The sequence below is a fragment of the Sciurus vulgaris genome, assembly GCF_902686455.1.
Source record: "Sciurus vulgaris genome assembly, chromosome: 2".
In the NCBI taxonomy this organism is placed as follows: domain Eukaryota; kingdom Metazoa; phylum Chordata; class Mammalia; order Rodentia; family Sciuridae; genus Sciurus; species Sciurus vulgaris.
Window position 1 is genome coordinate 92,846,824 of NC_136462.1, and position 22,148 is coordinate 92,868,971.

Sequence of the window (22,148 nt, forward strand, 5' to 3'; positions counted from 1 at the left end):
CAAAGGACTTAAAATCAGCATACTACAGAGACACAGCCACATCAATGTTCATAGCTGCTCAATTCACAATAGCCAGACTGTGGAACCAACCTAGATGCCCTTCAATTGATGAGTGGATAAAGAAACTGTGGTATATATATACAATGGAATATTACTCAGCCATAAAGAATGATAAAATTATGGCATTTGCAGGCAAATGGATGAAATTGGAGAATATCATGCTAAGTGAGATAAGCCAATCTCAAAAAGCCAAAGGACGAATGATATCGCTAATAAGTGTAGGATGACACATAATGGGGGGGAGGGAAGGGTTAGTGTTGGGGTTAGAGTTAGGGTTAGGGAGGGGGGCAAGTATGGAGGAAGGAAGTACTGTATAGAGGGAAAAGAGGGGTGGGAGGGGTGGGGGGAAGGGAAAAAATAACAGAATGAATCAAACAACATTACTCTATGTAAATTTATGATTACACAAATGGTATGCCTTTGTGCCATGTACAAACAGAGAAACAACATGTATCCCATTTGTTTACAATAAAAAAAAAAAGAAAAAAAAAAAGAGTAAATTAATGTTTTAAGAAATCCTTGTCAGGTTAACAAATAGATTAAACCTTGGTTTTATATCAGTACGTTAGTACGTGACCTTAGGGTAAAACCTTAAATAGCTTTAACTGATTGTGCCACATACATATAACCAACTTAGTTATACATAAACTTGTTGAAATTTGCCCTTTATTTATCACTTACCTGGACCCTCATGTTGTTTATTTCATCACATAAAGAATTTCTTACCCAGAAACGTTTTCTTTTTCCATACCTAGAACCTTCAAATTTCTCTTTTCTATCTGCTGACCCCTTTTTGTTCACACTCTGAAACAACCCTTATGATATTTTTTAATTTAGACAAATTACTCCATTTTAATAAGAGTAATTTTTTAAATCTTGGAGAATTTCTTGATCAAAGGTCCCACATTTGGACCATTGGTGCAGATTATCTAATTTGTATTGTGACAAAATTTGAGTGCTGAGCCTAATAAGGCATTTAATTTTGAGATCAGTGTATGAATAGAGGGTCTTAAAATTGGTAGAGAGACAGCCCAAGGGTATGTCTCTGGGAACTGATTGGGTAGTTCCCCCCATACTGGGAGAGACTTGACCATGGTGACAACTGAGGACAGGTTTTCCCTGTTCTAAGTCACCGAAAGTCATTAGACTGGACTTTTCCCACTAGGAATTGGGGAAACATCTTTACTTGAATCTCAGTGGTAGGGGATGAGGGTCCTGGTTAGCTTACAGCTGAAGTATCTACTTGGTAGAAACTGGACAAATGGGGTCTTACCTCTCGGAAGAGAGGAGAAAGCCAGTGGTGGATGCAGAAACAAAATGGCAAGGAGGTACCTGATCTGTGAAGTTTTGCTAGATGTGCAAGGGAATGGAGGATTGGGGCGGGAAGGAGAGGTGTGGGAAGGGGGTCAGAAAGAGAATGCCTTCAGCACCAATGAAGAATTTGATAAAAATCCTTGCTCCATCCACAAAGCATAGGCCACAAAAACCTAGCCCAGGATTGGAGTAGATTTTCGGTATACCAGCAACCATTCAAAGTGAACTCAGAAGGTGTAGAGGGTCTCTTTCTGTAGGGTGGGGAGAGAGATGAGGGAAGCAGTCAGTCCATAGCTGCATGAGCTGTGGCTAGGGGTTCCCTCAACCTCAGATATCCTTGGGGGTGCCAATTAACAGCCACTTCTTTGCAGGGGAAGGGGAAGGGTGAGGGGGAAGGGTTAATTTCACCTTATTCCTATTCCTAGTCAGGGAACCAAATGTTAACACAAAAAGACCAGGCCGAACACAAACTTCACGAATCATCTCAAAGCCTTTATTCAGCAAGAGTCATGCCTCTGATGGACCCACTTTCCTGGTGGAAAATGAGCCACTGGACAAAGGAGGGGACTGGGCTTATATAGGTTACATTGAGAGGTTTGGAATTTGGGGTGTTTTACTGAGCAAAATGAGAGGGGACCTGGGGTCAGCGACTATCTGGGGTTTATCTTACTGGACCAGATGGGGGTCCTGGGTTCAGTGGTCAAGATCTGGAATCTGGGATTTATTTTTTATTGGGTCAGATGGAGGGTCTAGGGCCTGTGGCTGCTATCTGGGAAAGGATTTGTTTAGAGAAGGATCAATGCTTGGCCTCTTCCCAGAGACTGTCATTTCAGGCTTGATAGATAACTCCTCCCTGGGGCCTGTCTTGTCACTGGAAAGAATGTATTGGGAAAGGATTAATGCTCTCTATGTATGGCTTTCTTTCTCACTCCCCTTTTCCCAGACCTCACTATTTTGGGGGTTTGTCATTCTACATATCTAATAGTAACCACCATGCAAATCAAGTTATAGAACATCACAGCACTCCAGGTTCCTCATGCTTCTTCCCAGTGACTTCACTGCACGAATAATCACTGTTCTGACCCAAAGCTCAGTTTTGTTTTGTTCAGTGACTGAGAAAGGAGTCATGGTCTCTCCTATCCTGGTTGTGAGTAAATAGGCAACATAGGTCTAGGAGTTTCAGAAAATTATCTGGCTACCTTCACATGAGGAGAGCACACATGAGAGGATTACAGAGAAATGAACCACAGCTGTGAAAACAGTGACTACATGAAAAGTCAATAGAGTAAGCTATTTTATTGTGTAAATAGTTTAAATTTAATCTTTCTTAACTCAGAATTTTTAACCTGCTTTAGACTCTTACCTCTGCCTCTAACTTGGTATGACTCTTTGGACAGGTTAACTTTTTCCTTTTTTTGGCAGTACTGGGGGTTGAACCCATGGGTGCCTTACCTTTGGATTCTGACAAACCTTTATGTGTTTTATTTTGAGACAAGGTCTTACTAAATTATCTGGTCTTGATATCCTCTTGCCTCAGCCTCCAAAGTTGCTGGTTTTATAGGCCTACACCACTGTACTCAACCTTAACATTTTAAGTCTCAATTTTATGATCTCAAAAAAATAAAAGAATATATCTTCCATATGTGGTTATCTTATGGGATATACATATATACTCCATATTCAGAGTATTATTTATAGCCTATATTCATAATACTATATCTTCATCCATGTCAAACACTCAAATGATATACTTTTTAATGATAAGCATTTCTACTGAGTTGAGTCATCCAATAATGAAATGGGATCTCTTCATAGCACCACACATACACACAAAGGTTTTCCTGTTTTGATGTGAGATAGATTAATTCTTAGATCCTTCATAACACTAAAAATCTGTATAACATATTGATAAGAACACTGCATTGAGCAATGGCAAAGAATTGGAATAAAGAACTATCTTTTAGTCCAGAAATAAATATAAAATGAAGTCTGATTGAAATTAATGGTGCATAGAAGCATTCTGAACCATCTTTGGTCCAGACTACTGCCTGATTCTAGAATCAAAATAAAGCCAATTAAGATCAAAAAGGGGAAAAAAAGTGTTAATGGTGCATAAGAGAAGTAATGTCAGTAGAAAATGGAAACAACACTTCTTGATTTTGTTGTACTAACAACAGCTCTGAGAATCTCCTTCTACAGAGTCCTTTACAGACTGTGTCAGGGAAAGCAGAAGTTGTGAGGGGGATGGGGGTGGGGTGTTGGGCTTAAGTGATAAGGTTCAAAAAAAAAAAGCTCTTGGGCTGATTGTGGCTCAGGGGTAGAGTGTGTGCCTAGCATGTGTGAGGCGCTGGGTTCAATTCTCAACACCACATATAAATAAATAAATAAAATAAAGGTTCATCAACAACTAAAAAACATATTTTAAAAAAAAAAGCTCTCAAGGGGTTGGGGATATAGATCAGTTCATAGAGTGCTTGCCTGTCAAGTACAAGGCCCTGGGTTCAATCCCCAACACTGTATAAAAAATCAAAAACAAAAACAAACAAACGAGAAACCTCTTAAGAGCTGCAGAGAGAATGAAATGGCAAGGAGCACAGGCTTCATGGGCATCTGAACTAACTTTTGTGCCTGACCTTATGCTTTCAGTATCCCTATGTTAATTAGTTAACTCAATAGCAGTATTTATTAGACATTTATATTTTGAATTCTCTATTTCCAAGTATTCCCTTCATTATCTTCTGCTGGGCCCAGAGATATCGAAGTCATCCCATATCGAAGCCATCCATTGAGGGCTTTACTTGTCTTCGAAACTCATCAGTGCCTGCACTATAAAGAAACAGACTGTAAGGCTGGAGAGCTAAGAATATTTAGAACATATAAGCATTTGGTGAAGATTTAGGTTTTCTGGGTTCTAGATTCCCACACAAATTGACTAATCTTTACTCTAAATTAAGCTATATGAGTCTACAATCTTTGTCATAAACAAGTTAATCAATATTAAAGAAGCCAACTTCTATCTTCTCTCCTTTTCCACTGTTTTCCCCAGAGAACAAGTGGGAAGACAGGATAGAAAATGACTGGAAAGAGCAGGATGAATGTCAGGTAAATTTTGATGTGGGCAAAGCTTGTCTTTGACACCCTACCCAAAATTCTATGTCTCAATATTATAAATTTCTCTTGTTGCCCTCCTCTGCTCACTACATACACATATGCACACAGAGTCCTCTTTCCTAATTTAATTCACATTAGATTATTTTCAACAAGGTATGAGGAAGAGAACTCAAGAGGACACTAATCCATTTTAAATTGTAAATAAAAAGCCCCTACTCTTCCAGCCTTTTTTTTTTTTTTACTTTTAGAGGGAATTTTTATTAATCCAAATTAATCTCCATATCATGAAACATAGGGAAAATGATTTTGAGCAGATAATTCTTAGCTTATATCAAACTCTACTATTTAAACTATATACTTCTCTACACCTAGAGTGACACTAGAAGAGGCTGATGGGAAGTCTAATTCATAAACATCTTTTGAGCAGTGGCCACTTGTGGGTTTTCTGCTTCTCATTTAAACCCTATAGCTGTTCAGTGTGGGACTAAGCCCATTGCTCATGCCTGAACTGAGATCTTAAAAGAGAAGGAACATGTCCAGAAGGGAACGGACTGCCCAAATAGGGCAAAAACCCACCTTGTCCTAATTCCCAAATGGAATTGGACACTATCCTCTTAGGAAACAAGCTCCCAAACATCATAGAATTTGGGCGTCCCCTGCTGGAGAAGCAGGTTCTAGGTTTTCTATGTTAGAGGAAATTGGGACACGTACTCAGAATGTGACATACCAAACCAAGAATTTCCCCTTTTCAGGTGAAAGGCAGACATTGAGAGGCTGAGGTGCTAGAATAGTGGATACCCTCCCATTTCTTCCCAGTTATATATGTAACATTATATATATATATATATATATATATATATATATATATATAAAATGTTACTCCCATGAAAACAACTCCCAGTCCCCCTGACTGCCCTAAATCCATACCTGCAAATTGTTGCAATATCTTACGCTCCTCTAGGTTATACTGAAGCTTTTCCAGCAACTCAAAATATCGGAAGAGTGAATCTCTGGGCCAAACCACACGGTCATCCTGATCCATATCCATTAGCCCAGGTAGATTCTGGTGCACAAGAGTCTCCCAGTCCAAATGATCTGTAGGGAGGAATGCTTCTTAAAAACATGTCTAGATTTCTGAAAGTTGGAAATGATTTGATTAACTCTTATGGTGTGGCTAGAAAGGTGGAGATGAAAGAGGAAACAGAAAGCATGGAAGGTAAAGGGCACATCACCAAAAGACCTTTTTTTCTTTTTTTGATACTGGAGATTGAACCCAGGATTGCTTTACCACTGAGCTACATACATACATCCTCAGCCCATATGTATGTATGTATGTATGTATGTGTTTGTGTGTGTGTATACACACACACACACACACACACACACACACACACATATATATATATTAAATTTTGAGACAAGTTCTCATTAAGTTGCTTAGGGCCTTGCTAAGTTGCTGAGGCTGGTCTTGAAGTTCAAACTTGCAATCCTCCTGCCTCAGCCTCCAGAATCTTTGGGATTACAGGTGTGCCACCCTCCTGGTTTAAAAGGATAACTTTATACAATGAGTGAAAAGAGTCACAGCCACACTTATCCAAAGTGAAGCAGAACTTCAAGGAAAATTAAATAGTACAAGGAAAATAATTAAGACTAGAAAATCAGACTGGCGAAGAAAATTGGAACACAGATATCTTAAGATTGTGATTTCTCATAGAGAAGAGCAGTCTGAATTCAAATTGAAGAAACTCCTCTGCTCACCAGCAGTGTCAGAATATCTGGATCCTGGAGACACGGAATAATAGGAGGAAGAAGAGGAGGCAGAGGAAGCAGATGGGTACTCTGTTTTTAGAGGAATGGATTTTTTTGTTTTTGATTCAGTCTTTGCCACATCCTCTTCAGCAGCACTGTGTTCAGTCTCTGCTGGTTCTTCTTCTGCAGCACTGAATTCAGTCTCTGCATGATCCTCTCTAGAAGCTTCAAAGTCTGAAGATACCTTTTGTTCACTGGTTTTTCTGTATGCGAATGGAGACATTTTATTGTTTCAAATGCATTTATGAGTAAAGACAAATTTATTGTAGTTCCTGGTCATCCCCTAAAATTAAAGCTTATGAAGTCTGAACTACTCCCATACTTAGCACTTCCAACCTTAGTCACCCCTAGCATATCATTCTTATCTCTTCTCTTTCTTCCCACATACAATCTATTAATAAATCCCATTGGCCCTACCCTTAAAATACATCTTTTCTCACTAACTCACTGATACAAGACTGATCTGTGCCATAATCATCTCTTGTCTGGACACAAGCATTGTTGCTGATCTCTGCTCCTTCCCTTATTCTTTTACAGTTTATCATCAACATAGCAAACACGGTATGCTTTTAATGTAAATCACTCCATGTCTCTCCTCTGCTCTGCTTCCCATTTCCCTTGAAGTTAAAGTTGATGTCCCTATAGTGACCTCCCATAGCCCTAAAGATTCAGTTTCCCATTCCATCATCTCTCTGACCTCATCTCCCATCACTCTTTCCCCTGCCTATTCTATTCCAGTAACAATGGCCTCCTTGCTGTTTTTCAAACACATAAGGCATGCTTTTAGCTTAATACTTTTGTAATAGAACATATCTATATGTTCATTGTTTATTATCTCTTTACCTCTACTAGTGTATATGCTCCACAAAAGTAGACATTATTATTTGTTCACTGGTATATCCCAAGAACCTACTAAGTATTCAATAATTATTTGTTAGTGGATGAATGAGTATCTTTTTTTCTCTTCTGTTATCTCATTCACTACTACACACAAAGGGTCTAGAACACTATCTGTTTCATTAAAGGTGTTTGCATCAGTTTCTTGTGGCTGCCATGACAAATGACTGTAATCCTGGTGGTTTAAAACAACAGAAACATATTCTCTTACATTTCTGGAGACCCTAAGTCTGAATCAAGTTTCGGCAGTGGCACACTACCTCTAGAGGTTTTTGAAGAGAAAGTTCCTTGCCTCTTCTAACTCTGGCAGCTACCCAGCATGCCTCAGCTTCCCTCGTCTGCATCATTCCAACTTTTAGCTCCGTTTTCACATCACCTTCTCCTCTCCTATGGGTCTGTGTCTTCTTTCTTTTTGGGGGGCATGGGGATTGAAATCGGGGCATTCAACCACTAAGACACATCCCCAGACCTATTTTTTGTATTTTACTTAGAGACAGGGTCTCACTGAGTTGCTGAGCGCCTTGCTTTTGCTGAGGCTGGCTTTGAACTTGCGATCCTCCTGTCTCAGCCTTCAGAGTTACTGGGATTGCTTTCTCTTAAGGATATTTGTCCAAAATGAAATCATCTCAAGATCCTTAAATTAATCACATCTGCAAAGACTTTTTTTTTTTTTTTTTTTTTTTTTTTTTTGGTACTGGTGATTGAACCCAGAGGTACTTAACTACTGAGTGATAGCCTCAGCACTTTTTTTTATTTTGTATTTTGGGACAGGGTCTTGCTAAGTTGCTGAGGTTGGCCTTGAACTTGTGATCCTCCTCTCTCAGCCTCCCAAGTTGCTGAGGTTACACGCATGCACCATTATGCCTCCATTTTTAAAAATAAGGTCCCAGTAACAAAGTTCTAGAGAGTTAGGATATGGACGTACAATTTGGGGGTCACCACTGAACTGATTACAACTAATAGTTACTAAATGAATGGATTCTCTCTCAAAGTTAATCTTCCCCAGTCCCAAAGTCAATCTTAATCTTTGATTTTCTATGCTCTCCTCATTCATGTTTCCATCCCAGCTCACATATGTACTCCTAACCTGGTATCCATTTTGCTGTGGCTTGACCTCAGTGCTTCAGGGGACAGGTTCTGTCTCCTACAAAACAAACAAAAAATCAAAAAACAAGCAAAAGGGTGAAGAAAACTATACTTAAGCATAAGTGCAATAAGGAAAAAATAAAAGAATTGTGATCAGTAAGTGAAGAAAACTAAACAGGGAGAACAAATTGTGGCAAAGGGGTGAAAAAGTGGGGAAGCCCCCATAGTGGATGAAGAATTAGGCAACATACCTCAGCTGGGGAATTCTTAACTTTAGGGGCAAATCTTCTGTCATAGGGAAAAAGTAGGGTCAAGGCCCAGGAGCAAAAACCAGGAATGAGGTCAGAGAGCCCTTGAGAGAAATAAAGTTGGGTCTGAAAACAGGGAGCAGACCTCTGAATAATCTGCCGCTTGAATAAGTCAGCTTTGTGTTGAACCTCCAGATGTGTCATTTCCTCGGTCAGCTCATTCCGGATATTCTGGAAATTAGTAACTGCCCCAAAGGGCCATTAGGAGTTGGGAGATGGTGGTGACTAGATCTGGAGAGAGGGCTTGGGTGGGAACAGACCATTCCAGGACCCAAGCCTTCCTGACACTGGGTTCTATCAGTCCACCAATCCCAGCTATCAGACCAATATTTTGCCAACCATCTCTCCCAACGATTTGCACCTCCATGCTTACCCATCATGGCTACTATGATATTTCTAAAGATAATGGAGCCAAGCAATAACCAAAGGATGACATAGATGCTGCTGAATACACGGCTGACTTCAGGAACCTTCCAGACATCCTGAAGCAGTGCGTACCAATGATCCAAGGTGAAGAGAATGAATACTGTCACTAGGGAATTCAACAAGTCCCTAAAGAAAAATGTGTGTGAATGAATAGAAGCAGAGATATAAATCTCTCAGAAACTGTACCATTCTTATTTTTAAAGCAACACAAAATTTCTTCAGAGTTTGTTCTATGACTCCTTTTCTAATTTGTTAAAAAATTTTTTTAGCTAATCATTCTTCAGTTTGAAGTTGTTTTATTAAATTTTCCTGGGATTGGGGGGTTCCAGCTCATTGGTACAGGCATTGATAGAATGCTCAAGGCCCTGGATTCAATCTCCTGCACACACACACATTTTCCTTTATCTTAAATAATACCCGTCACTATTCTATTAGTACTGAAGCACAGTAAATACTTAACTGATACTAAATTTTTAAAAGAGGAATGAGTTACCAACTACATTTTTTGTTTGTTTGGTTGGTTGATTTGGTTTGGGGTGGGGGGGTTTGTACTGGGGATTTAACCCAGGGATGCTTTACCACTGAGTTACATGCCCAGTACTTCCCTCCCATTTTTTAATTTAAAAAAAATTTGAGACAGGAGTTCACTAAATGACTGAGGCTGGCCTAAAACTTGTAATCTTCCTGCCTCAGTCTCTGTAGTCACTGGGATTATAAATAAATATCACAGACTGGGAAATCAACTAGATTTTTAAAAAGTTCATTCTCATTGTTCTAACTTGCTGGTATGAACTGATACATGGATAGATGTGTGACATAAACATATACAATTCCAAACAATGATCATGTATATATACAAAATTATAATATAAAAACTGCTGGGCACAGTAGTGTACACCTGTAATCCCAGCAATTTGGGAGGCTGTGGCAGGAAGATTACATATTCAAGGACAGCCTGGGCAACTTAACTAGACTCTGTCTCAAAATTAAAAATAAAAAGGTCAGGGGTTGGGCACAGTTGTACATGCCTATAATCCTAGCAGCTTGGGAGGATGAAGCAGAAGGAAACTATTCTAGTTTCTTACGATAAATTATATGTTTTGTATTACTGTGCTTTGGATGAGCTTCCCAGTATCTAACCCAAAATCTCTCCCCTCACCCAGGCTTCCCCAGCCCTGCATACGAGAAGAAAACCGTTGTACACCAGGTTCCTGCTGAGTTGAACGGGTGTAAGCCTCAAAGAAGTAGACACCAGTCACAGCAAAAATGTAGAAGAAGATGAGCAGCAGCATCAAGAGGAAGGTCATGCTCTGGAGGCCATGACCTCAAGTTAGAGGTGGGCCGGACTAGGCTGATCTCCACCAATAGCCTAGTCAAGCCCACCTGGTCAGCCCACACCAAACCTTTACTTCCACTCCAAAACCCAATCATCTCAAATTCACAGCAGTTTATCCCTGTTCCTTTCTCAACAAATAACATATCACATGACCTTTTATTGCCTTATTTGACCCACCCAGACTTATTTCATGTTAAATGCTAAAACCTCCATCCACCTTGCCCCCTGCTTTAGTTGCAACAGTCAAATCACCTTGAGGGCCCTGACCAGGGCCAAAATAATAACTCGAATTTGACGGAATCGTGCAAAGAGTTTGAGAGACCTCAGCACCCGGCAGATCCTCAGCAGTTGGAGCCACACAGATTGACCTGTTACCCCTCCCAGCACCACAATTTCAGGAAGCAAAGACTGTGGGAAACAAGATTAGGAGTAAAATATACCTGAAACTACCCAGGCACAGTTGCCCTCTTCTTTCATCCCATCCCTCCTAATGGTTTCCTAGGCACTGTCCTTGAATAGCATTCTTAGGGGATTGTTTCCCATCTGAATTGGAGGGCTGATCCTCCTATACTAAATCACCTAAACTCTGCACTTTGACTTGTTTAGATATAAAAAAGGGATAAAATTAGTGTTTATCTCCTTGAGCTGTTATGGAGCACAATTGAGAGAATACATATAAAACATTAAAATAGTGCATGGCACTTGATAAGTTCTCAGTAACTGACAGGTGTTATTTCTGGGATTTATGTTGTGGTTAGATTCTACCTTGTTCCTAATACCAACAATTCTTGCATCTACTGACTTTTAGTTCTAGAGAGAAAAAAAAAAAGAAGGAAATTACGTAAATTTGTGTGTTTTTTCCTGTTTTCTTGTTATTTTGATTTACCTAAATACATTCCTCAACCCACTAACTAATCCTCAAGATCTCTATTCTTACCAATATGGTAACAATAAAGTCAAATACATTCCAGGCATTCTTCCAGAAGAGGAAAAAGCTTGATAGCCACATAAGAAGGATCTCTAAGATGAAAATAAACAAGATAAACCAGGCTGCCACCTCCAAAGTCAGCTTCAATGGCCACAGTTTGGCATTTGTGGATTCTAGCAATTCTGTGAGGATAAAGCAAAGGAGGAATAAAAATTAAGGAAGTAGGAAGCTGAATGATGGAAAATGATCACTTATAAACCACAGTTTTGTCAACTACTACTCAATTTTCTTTGAGTTTCTTATCACTGTTGCTTCAACCTGTAAAATTTAGGGATGGACAAAAATGACCATTAGAAAAACAGCCACAATTCATCTCCTGTTGATATCTAACAAACTGCAAGTCACTTCCCATACCATTCTGGGATCACACAATCATTAAGGGATTCCCCCCTTTTATCATCTCCACCCACACCTGCTGTACTGTTAAATAAGTCCCAGAGTTCACAAGAAAGCATTGGGTCTTATGAAAATGTAGGACCATGATATGTAAAGTATTTCATAAGGGATGTGCAAACAAGAAGTCAGATTCATGGTTATATTCTTGTTTATACTGTGTTAGAACATGAAGTCATCACCAGGCAGGGATATCAAGGAGGTCCCCCAAAAGGGAGGTGGACCTCAACTCAGGAAGTGAGGATCCTTGATATCATCACATAAAGGAATTTAAAGAAAGGTCAACATAAGGAACAGACTGAATTTATTGAAAGAAACGCACACTCTGAGAGACAGGGTAGAGTGTGGGCATTGAAGAGGAATGCCATAACTACATCTTAGGTAGGTGCATTTATATATGTAAGATGAGTAGTATAAGGATGTGATCTAAAAGATTGTTTTTAGTTCTCCCTTGTGTTGGTTAACTGAACATGCTGACCATTACCAGTATGGGGGTCATTTGCTGAAAAGTTGACTATTAGGAACACCAGGGTTATTTACTTTTCTTTCTTTTTCTTTTTTGAAGCTTCTGCTTTGGAACATGATACTACATTGGTGTACATTGGTGTACCTATGGATAAAGTCTAATAATTGATCTAACAGTGCTGTTTATGATAAAGATATGAAAGTGACTTCTAAATCTAGATTTTTTAATCCATGGCCACTCCTATTTTGTCTCGCTTGTACCCTTTCTACTTATACTTATGTCTCTGTCCTACCTCAAAATTACTTGGCCCTTTATTTTTTTAGCTTTCTTTACTCTTCTCTGACAAAAATTGATTTTTTTTCCTGCAAAGCAAATTGAACCCTATACTTCCTCTCCTCTCCGAACCTCATTATTTGCTAACTGCTGTCACTTAACTCGTTGCCTTTATCTCTCAACCCTCTTCATCACTTTTATACATTTAATGAATGCACACTATGCTCTAGAAAAAAACATTAAGGTCAAAATAGACCTAAAAGCTAAATAAGAATCAACATGATGGTGTTATTGCTTTACAGTTACCTGATCTTGGAATGGGTCAAGATAAAAAGAATGGAACCAGACAGTCAACTCTCTGGAATGGGTTGGCCTCTCCTTAAAAATCAGTGGGAGGGCTGGAGTTGTGGGCTCAGTGGTAGAGTGATTGCCTAGCATGTGTGAAGCAATGGGGTCAATTCTCAGCACCACATATAAATAAATGAATAAAATAAAGGTTCATCAACAACTAAAAATATATATATAAATAATTTTAAAAAGACATGGGCGTAAGCATAAGGCCCTGGGCTCAATCCCCAGCACTGCCAAAAAAAAAAAAAAAAAAAAAGATAAAGGGGACTGGGGAGATAGCTCAGTCAGTAGGGTGCTTGCCTTGTAAGCACAAGGTCCTGGGTTCAATCCTCAGCATGGCCAAAGGAAAAAAAAAAAAAAAGACAATGGGAGTCATACTTATCCTAATACTTCTTTAGGATATGTGCTTCTTGACATTTTTCTTTTACATAAAATGTTCCTTCAATTCTAAGAGACAATGTTTCATTTTTAACATCTCTGAAATTAGAATGCATCTTATAATCAATGTGTCCAGAATGATTTTTCTTAGTGATAAATAGTGCATTTCACTATTGATGGCAGCTTAGATTCAATAAAATAACAGTATTTTCTCAATAACAAATTCTGGATCTCAGAAACATGAGATTATAGTATTAAAAGTAGTTAAAGACCACATTTGTGACTGGAAAATGGAATGCTACAATTTTTGTTTAGTTTTTGCCTTCACAAAACAGGAACCCATAGAGAGCAATGAAATGATTTAAAGTAAGGGTCTTAGAAAGAGGAATCTGATGATTTGAGTATATAAGTACAAATTAAATAAGTAGGTGTTATTTTATTCTCTAGGGAAAAGGGCTTTTTCTTTTTCTTTTTTTTTTTTTTTTTTTTTTTTTGTGGTGCTGGGGATCAAACCCAGGGCCTTGTGCTTGCAAGGCAAGCACTCTACCAACTAAGCTATCTCCCCAGCCCTCTTTTTTTCTTTTTTTTTTTTTTTTAAGAAGTTAAATGAACCTAAGGAAGTTCAGAGGAAAAAAACTGCAGGAATTGCCTAAGCAAAACAGAGTGTGCAAAAGTGATTACCTCAAATCTTGCATCAACTAATGAAAATGTGTATACATCTGAAATGAAACTATAATGAAAAACATTTTAGCCTGCCGAGTGCAGTGGCACACACCTATAATCCTAACAGCTTGAGAGGCTGAGGCAGGAGGATTGTGAGTTCAAAGCCAGCCTCAGGACTTCAGCAAGGCCCTAAGCAACTTAGTGAGTCCCTGTCTCTAAATAAAATATTTAAAAAGGGCTGGGGATGTGGCTCAGTGGTTAAGTGCCCCTGGGTTCAATCCCTGGTAACAAAAAAATAAATAAAAATAAAAAAATAAAGTCAGCCTACCTTCACAATGCAAAGGAATCTTATTAGAAATAGAGCTGAGGAGCCCAGCACAGTCCAACCAGGAATTTTAGTCACTGTTGTAAGTTAATAGTGAAATTCTACACTTGAATATTCTTGTCTTGGGGTGAGAGAAGGCAGCAGCTTGATCAAGCATGTCAGGCATATGCCTATGTTTCTATTTGACAAGGTAGAGTTTCAACATTAATAGTTGTCTATTGCTACTTCCTAATATATCAGGTAAATTCACATTGGTTGCAAGAGAAGTTTAACATTGCTGAAGAGAATAGCACACCATAATTTGTATATATGTTCCACTAACAACAACAGAGTACCAAATCATGAGTTCAAACAATGCTTACAATTCCTTTGTGAGAAATAAGCATTTGGGGTTTTTTCCATTTTTTATTGGTACATTACAGTTTTACTTAATAGTGGAATTTGTTGTTACATTTTGTACTTGCATACAATATAAAAATATAATTCCCCAGTGTTTCCTCTTTCCCTCATTTAGTTTTATACAAGTGAGACTATAATAAAATACTAGTACTGAGTTGGTCAAGTTACATGATATGAAAATAAGACTGGTAAAATTCTGCCAAGCACAGCAGCACATGCCTCTAATCCTGGCTACCTGGAAGCTGAGGCAGGAAGATTCCAAGTTCAAGGCCAGCTTTGGCAACTTAGCCGACCCCTCTCAAAATGTAACTCAGTGGTACAGTCCCTGGGTTCAGTCCCCTGCACCACAAAACAAAAAAGTGGCAAAATCCCTATAACATGCTGCATGCAGTGGTACACACACCTATAATCCCAGTGGCTTGGGAGAATGAGGCAAGAGGAACATGAGTTCAAAGCCAGCCTCAGCAAAAGTGAGGTGCTAAAGTAACTCGGTGAGTACCTGTCTCTAATAAAATACAAAATAAGGCTGAGGATGTGGCTCAGTGGTTGAGCGTCCCTGAGTTCAATCCCTGGTACCACCCCCACCCCAAATCCTTATAATGTAAGAAATGATATATTGAGTTAGAACAAAAGGACTTAAGGACTTTTGTGGAAGGGCAGAATTGCCCTCAATAATGATATGTCAACTGGTAAAAAAAATGTAGAGATGTATACACATACACCTAAATAATCTTAAATTCCTCAATGGCTTAATTATCTGGTTTCTATTATTTTTCCTAAATTTTCTGTTACCTAGTTAAGTTTTTCAACTTTACAATACTTTTCTTATAGCTAGCATATGGGAATTATCCCTTATTATTTTAATTATTTTGCAGATTCTAAGATTCTTTCCACACTACCATATACTTTTTCAGCATCCATTCAAAGAAGGTACACTCATTTTTTACAATTAGTTAGCTTTCTTTTTCTAGTTATGGGTATAAGGATATATGTTTAATGTAACAACCAATATTCAGAATTTCAGATTGAATTAAAGGAAAAGATTTCAGGGCCAGATACCTGGGTTTGAAAATAAGCTCCACCAGCTTCTAAATGAATGACCTTGGAAGCTTTATCTTTCTGCATCTCAGGACTTTTCCAACTAGAAAGCATTTTCAAACAAATTTGCAAACCCCTGGTTGGTATTTTTTGTTGTTGTTTTTAGTTATACATGACAGTACCCTGGGAATTCTTGAGGTGTTCCAGAGTTTAGTGATTTTAAAGGTGTTATGGGCTCTAATTTCCATATTCATCCTTTAGTAACTTAAATATATTCCCCTCTAAAACAGAACCATCTGAGGAACTTCAAATGTTCTGACTGATATGCCTGGCAGTTAAAGAAGATCAGAACATACTTAATCACCCTGAAGAACACAAATTATATAGATTTTGACACTTATATAGTTTAAATTGTTCATTTTATAAGGAGTATTTTAGCTATTTATAGCCACAATTAAGTAAGGAACACTGATGCTGAGGTACAACTTTAAGAAGAGAATAAGAGCTCAGCAAGGTGGCGCATACCTATAATCCCAGCACCAGCGAAGGCTGAGGCAGGAGGGTCATGAATTCAAAGCCAGACTCGGCAATTTAGCGAGGCCCTAAGCAACTCAGTGAGGCTCTGTCTCTAAACAAAACATTAAAAAAGGGCTGGGGATATGGGTCAGTGGGTAAGAACCCTTGGGTACCATGAAAGAAAAAGAAAAGCATATGAATGATAATTCTGCAAGTTTATCTCAAGATGATCTTCATTAGATTCCATAAAATGCACTCACATATTAAAAAATTTTATATAGCACATCAAGCTATCTCTAAACCTTAAACATCAATGTCCAAAAAACCCTGTAATGATGTTATACTTATTTTCTAATTGGAAATAAGTATTATCCATGGTGGCAATTTTCAGAGAAAGGCTTGTAAATGAGCCAAATCTTTCTTTCTTTTTTGGGGGAAGGTGGGGGGGAGAAGGGGGTGAGCGGGGTACCAGGGATTGAACTCAGGGGTACTCAACCACTTAAGCTACATCCCCAGCCCTATTTTGTATTTTCATTTAGAGACTTAGAGGCAGGGTCTCACTGAGTTGCTTAGGGCCCCGCTAATTACTGAGGTTGGCTTTGAACTCATTATCCTCCTGTCTCAGCCTCCCAAACCACTGGGATTATAGGCGTCTGGCTCAAATCTTTCTTTAGAGAAACAAAATGTGAAAATTATTTTTTAAAGTAAGTCAATGGATGTTGAAAGTGCAAAGCAGAATTACCAATGTCTAGTTGCAGAAATAGATTTTTCCCTAATTTTATGTTCTAACACATAGTTAAATTTTAATTCACATTTAACATACAATATTTAACATGCAGCAAGAGCAAGGTGAGATTACATGCCTATAATCTCAGCTACTCATGATGCTGAGGCAGAAAGGTCACAAGTTCAAAGCCAACCCAGAAAACTTAAACCTCATCTCAAAATAAAAAAATAAAAAATAAAAAGTGCTAGGTATGTAGCTTAGTACATCAGTCGCAGATTTAATTCCCAATACCAAAAACTATATAGCATGTATTTAACATATAATATAATGTAATATAAATATATTTGATCCACAAATCAAAATCAATGTTATTTTAAAAATAATTTGTAAACAAATTATATACTTTTTTATAAGTAACATAAATCACTTACTAAATGGCAAAACTAAAAATCTGCTCACTGATTATTAATATAATGGTGAGCATTAAAATACAATATTTAATAATATGCTAGTCCAAAATATTATTAGTACATAAATCTACTCTTTTATATCCCAAAAAATAGTGAAATGCCTAACATGGCTAAGGAAGTCTTCAAGAATATATATGTATTACTGGGAAACAAAACCACAAGACAAAAAAGAGCAGGTTTGATCTAAAGAACTGTTAATTTCTATTTTTTTCCTATCCATAATAACACTTGTGATCTACAAGAAAAATATTTCTTGCCAGAGCAGTGGCACATGCCTGTAATTCCAGTGACTTGGGAGGCTGAGGCAAGAGGATTGCAAGTTCAAGGCCAGCTAGGGCAATTTAGTGAGACCCTGTCTCAAAATAAAAAGGGCTGGGATGTAGCTTAGAGGTAAAATACCCCTGAGCTCAATGCCCAGTACTCGGGGGAAAAAATCTGTTAACCACAGATAATTGCTCTTTGCAAAATCCCTCTTATCTTTATACCATGAAAACAAGATAGGAAAAAATTATTTTTCAGTGCTGGGGACTGAACGTAGGGCTCATGCATGTTCAACAAGCCCTCTATCATTCAGGTCCTATTGAAAGAACGTTGGGCTTATGGGAAAAGGGGCAGAAAAAAAGAAAGAAAAAATGGAGTATGAATTTTCATGAACTTGCCTGGTAATTCATCTGTCATCTGGCATAGTAATAGTTAGTCTTACTCTGTTTTGATGTATTTTTTAGATGTAGGGAATCCTGTACATTTACAGTAGTTACTCCTTATCTATGGTTTTGCTTTCCTTGGTTATAGTTACCTGCAGTCAACCATGCTCTGAAAACATTAAATGGAAAGTTCCAGAAATAACAATTTATGAGTTTTAAATTAAAAGTTATTCTCATAGTGTGATGAAATCTCAGGTTGTGCTGCTCCATCCCATTCAGGATGTGGATCATTTCTTTGTTCAGCATACCTACATAATATATACTACCTGTCCATTAGTTATTTAGTAGCTGACTTGGTTATCAAACCCACTGTGGAAGTATTACAATAATTGTGTTCAAGTATTCCTTATCTCATTTAATAATGGCCTTGAGTGGTAGGCTGACAATTTTATTACAGAATAGTATTATAATAATTGTTCTTTTTTTTTTTTTCCGCAGCAATACTGCGGATTAAACCCAGGGCTTCACACATAATAGGCAAGTTCCATATCTTTGAGCTACATCCTCAACCTGCTATTATAACTATTCATGTTATTATTAGTTGTTGTTAATCTCTTACTGTGCCTAATTTATAAATTAAACTTTATCATAGCTATGTATGTAAATGTAAAAAACATAGCATATATAGATTTTGGTATTACTCACAGCTTCAGTCATCCACTGGAAGGACTGAAATATATCCCCTTATGAGTGTGGGAGGGATTACTGTAACTGCTATTTACTCATTTCAAAGATTAAGACTATATCCCTAATCCCACAAGGCAAATACATGCTGGCAATCACAAGAAATAAGAAATTGTGACTTAGTTCAAAATCTATACCATTATGAAGAAATAAAATACCTCAAAGTTTATTGTATACACTGTAGTAGTAAGTGACATCAGTTATTTAAATATCTGACCTGAATGCATTAAAAAAAACGTTTTTTTTTTTACTGGTGGCACTGGGGATTGAAACCAGGGGGACTCTACACTGACACATCCCCAGCCCTTTTTATTTATTTTAAGACAGGGACAGGATATAGCTAAATTGCTGAGGCTAGACTCAAACTTGCAATCCTCCTGCCTCAGCCTCCCAAGTCACTGGGATTACAGGCATGTGCCATCAGGCCAGAAAAAAGGATTATGTTAAATGGGAAGCTTCCTCCAAATAATAAGGATGAAACAAGGAATTACTTCTACTGTTCTTTCATCATTTCTGAGCAGTTTATTTGAGACAATGAGCTCACTGATTCTCTAGATGTTCTGTTTTTAATGCATTTCATATAATGAAATCTACTTTCTAAGTAATTTTTGGTTATGCTATGTTAGTTGTCCCTAACTACATACCTCATGAGCTTTTTTTTTTTTTTTTTTTTTTTTTTGGTACTGGGGGATTAAATTCAGGGGCACTTGACCACTGAGCCATATCCCCAGCACTGTTTTGTATTTTATTTAGAGACAGGGTCTTACTAAGTGTCTCACTTTTGCTGAGGCTGGCTTTGAACTCATGATCCTCCTGCTTCAGTCTTCTGAGCCACTGGGAAATAGGCGTGCGCCACCATGCCGGGCTTTGTGAGCTTTCTTATTCATATTTATAATCTTTCTAAATATATTGTGAAATGTAAATGTTAGATCATTCACTGATAATACCAATATCTTTGATAGAAATTGTTCAAGGTAAGGGATGTTGCTCAGTAATAGAGAACTTAAATAGCATGTATAAGGCCCTGGGCTGATCCCCCTGTACTGCAGGGGCAAATATTAGACTAAACTAATAAGAAATATAACTGTTTTTCCCACCTCCAGTTCCTTGTGGATTTATTACATTGTTACATATTATACCCTATCTTTTAGTGTTTAGACTACCTTGTATCCACTATACAGTACCCTTGAGAACCCTCCAAATGTTTCTACATCTAAGCAGCTCTACATAAATCCTACTCCAGAGGGTTTAATATAATTGTCCCTATCACAACTCAAACAATATTTTAAAAGGTAAAACAATCAATTTAAAAGAAAAATACCTCCCACCCACCTCCCCTTTCAATATCAGTTCTCACCTATTTCAACCATGAGTACGATTGTATTCAGGAAGATGAGGAAGATGACGAAATTTGTGAAGACAGAACCTATTTTCTCTTAAGGAAACACAGTGGAGTTCTTTCTGATTTATGGAACTGAAATAATAATGGCAAGAACATAAGCCATAGCATGAGGACCCCAGTAGGGATAGATAGACAGATAGACCATTAGACACAATGAAAATGGTGTTTGGGAAGGGAAAATTAGTCACATGCAGATGATGAATAGTCATGCATAAAATCAGAGACATAAAAGGATACTCTCAAGAACCCATCCAGCCCACAAGGAAAGAGGTGGCCTCTGACTGCAGCGCACACGAAGCCTGCTCAACATTCGCTGGGCATGTGAAATCCGTCCTACATGTCGAGGCTTTATGGAGAATCGCACTAGCTGATGCTGATCTCCCAGCAAAAGTTTCTTCTGAAGGGAAGGATCTATAACAAAAATTTTCAAAGGGATAGCACATGCCTCCAGTCCTGGCTACTTGAAGCTGAAGCATGAGTATCTTGAGTCCAGGAGTTAAAGGTCAGCAAGCCTCTATCTCAAAAAAAGGGGAGTAGTTGGAGATAGTGGACAAATATAAAGGAAATTCTTTGGGGTTATTAAAGGGGGTGCTGGAGGTAGGGAAACTGATTAGAAAATTGATTCTGTAGTGCAAGGACTTGCCTTGCAGCTGCTCCTTCTCACCCAATTAAAAATCTTGTTGTCTGAGGTAAGAATTAACATATTGCTTAAGACCAGTACTGACCATGCCCAAGAATAAAAGCAGCAGGTTCAACTCTAAGTTTTAAGTGTCTTTGGTAGAAACTCTGAAGAGTTTCATTCAAAGTTAGTCAAACTAATAGTCTAAAAGAGAGTGACATGGGTTCTATTTCCTGGATTCTAAGAGTTTTATTTATACAACCCTTGATAATTTATCAAGTTTGGTGCAGCCTCCAAACCAGCAACCAAACCAAACTTCCCTTAATTTTCTACCCTTAAATTTCTCTGCTTCCTACTCTTAAGGATAAGAACAGGAGTCTTAAACTAAGTGTAATGAAGAAACAGCTGACCAAGTATCTCCCGGAGAGTATGCCGTGGCACAGCTTGGCTTAAGCCTTGCAAATGTTGGATGAGAGAGAAAGTATCGATGAGACGTGAACGAATGGCATCAGCTCTGGGCAGTTGCATGTGCCCTGCTTGGTAATCAGTAGCCATGACTGTTAAGAAAACAGAATAATCGAGGGTTATTTCATTCTTAAAAGTTGCACCAGGATTAGAGGGGATTTTGCTCCTCCTCTTTACCCTTTTTGTCTTTAAGAGAACTTAAGAAGCTCAAATCTAGGAACCAGGAACAGTTAGGAAGAACAAATTCACTAAGACTGGTTGGTTTGTTTTAAACAAAAGAGAAAAGAGATATTGCGCAGTCAAACGAGTGCCCAGAAAACTTGATTTTCTGACGACATTTCTAATTAAAACTCATTTATATTTTTTTCAGTAAAAAAGCAGCAGGCACCAGCGCAGGGTCCCTAAGGCTGGACAAAGTGTCCAGGACCCATCTGGACCTGAGGGAATCAAGCAATGAATTGGGGCGGTGGGAGGGAATAGGTGGTTGCTACAAAAAAAATAAAAATAAATAAATAAAAATTGATCAGGAATTGGACAAAATGCAACAGCTTGACATTTTGAAAATGTGTCCTGCGGCGTGTGTCCACTCCAACGCTCGCTCAGGGGCCAGCTCCTCCTCTCAACTCCAGTTTCTGGGCCTCACCTCAACCCAGGCTCTCTTCCGCCCACTCAACCCTGACTTCACACCCTGGCCTCCGGCTCCAGGGACCCTAGAATTTGGTTCCCCGCATGATGGACCCTCTCGGGGCCCAGCCCCAGTCTCTGCGCCGCCTTTCCTGCAGACCCCCAGGCTCCTGCCCGCCCCGGGCCCCGCCCCTACCGCGGCGCTTACAGTCTCGGCCCCGCCCCGCGCTTCAGCCACTCGGCAGTTACCAGCTGGTCCCGCCCGCTCGACGCAGACACCAGGCAGCCAATCAACGACTGCCACACTGCGGCCCGA

General features: G+C 38.6%; 1 protein-coding gene across 1 annotated transcript; it reads right to left on the bottom strand.

Moving 5' to 3' along the window:
- Positions 1-1,902: 1,902 nt before the first annotated feature.
- Positions 1,903-22,039, bottom strand: CATSPER2 (cation channel sperm associated 2). The gene is given in 14 exon segments (XM_079127817.1): positions 1,903-4,200; positions 5,413-5,580; positions 6,244-6,497; positions 8,279-8,335; positions 8,671-8,770; positions 8,959-9,137; positions 10,195-10,205; positions 10,208-10,321; positions 10,600-10,755; positions 11,285-11,457; positions 20,080-20,148; positions 20,362-20,535; positions 21,154-21,300; positions 21,852-22,039. Coding segments are annotated over 13 exon segments (1,632 nt in total). The 5' UTR covers positions 21,299-21,300; positions 21,852-22,039; the 3' UTR covers positions 1,903-4,168.
- Between the last annotated feature and the right edge of the window lie 109 nt (positions 22,040-22,148).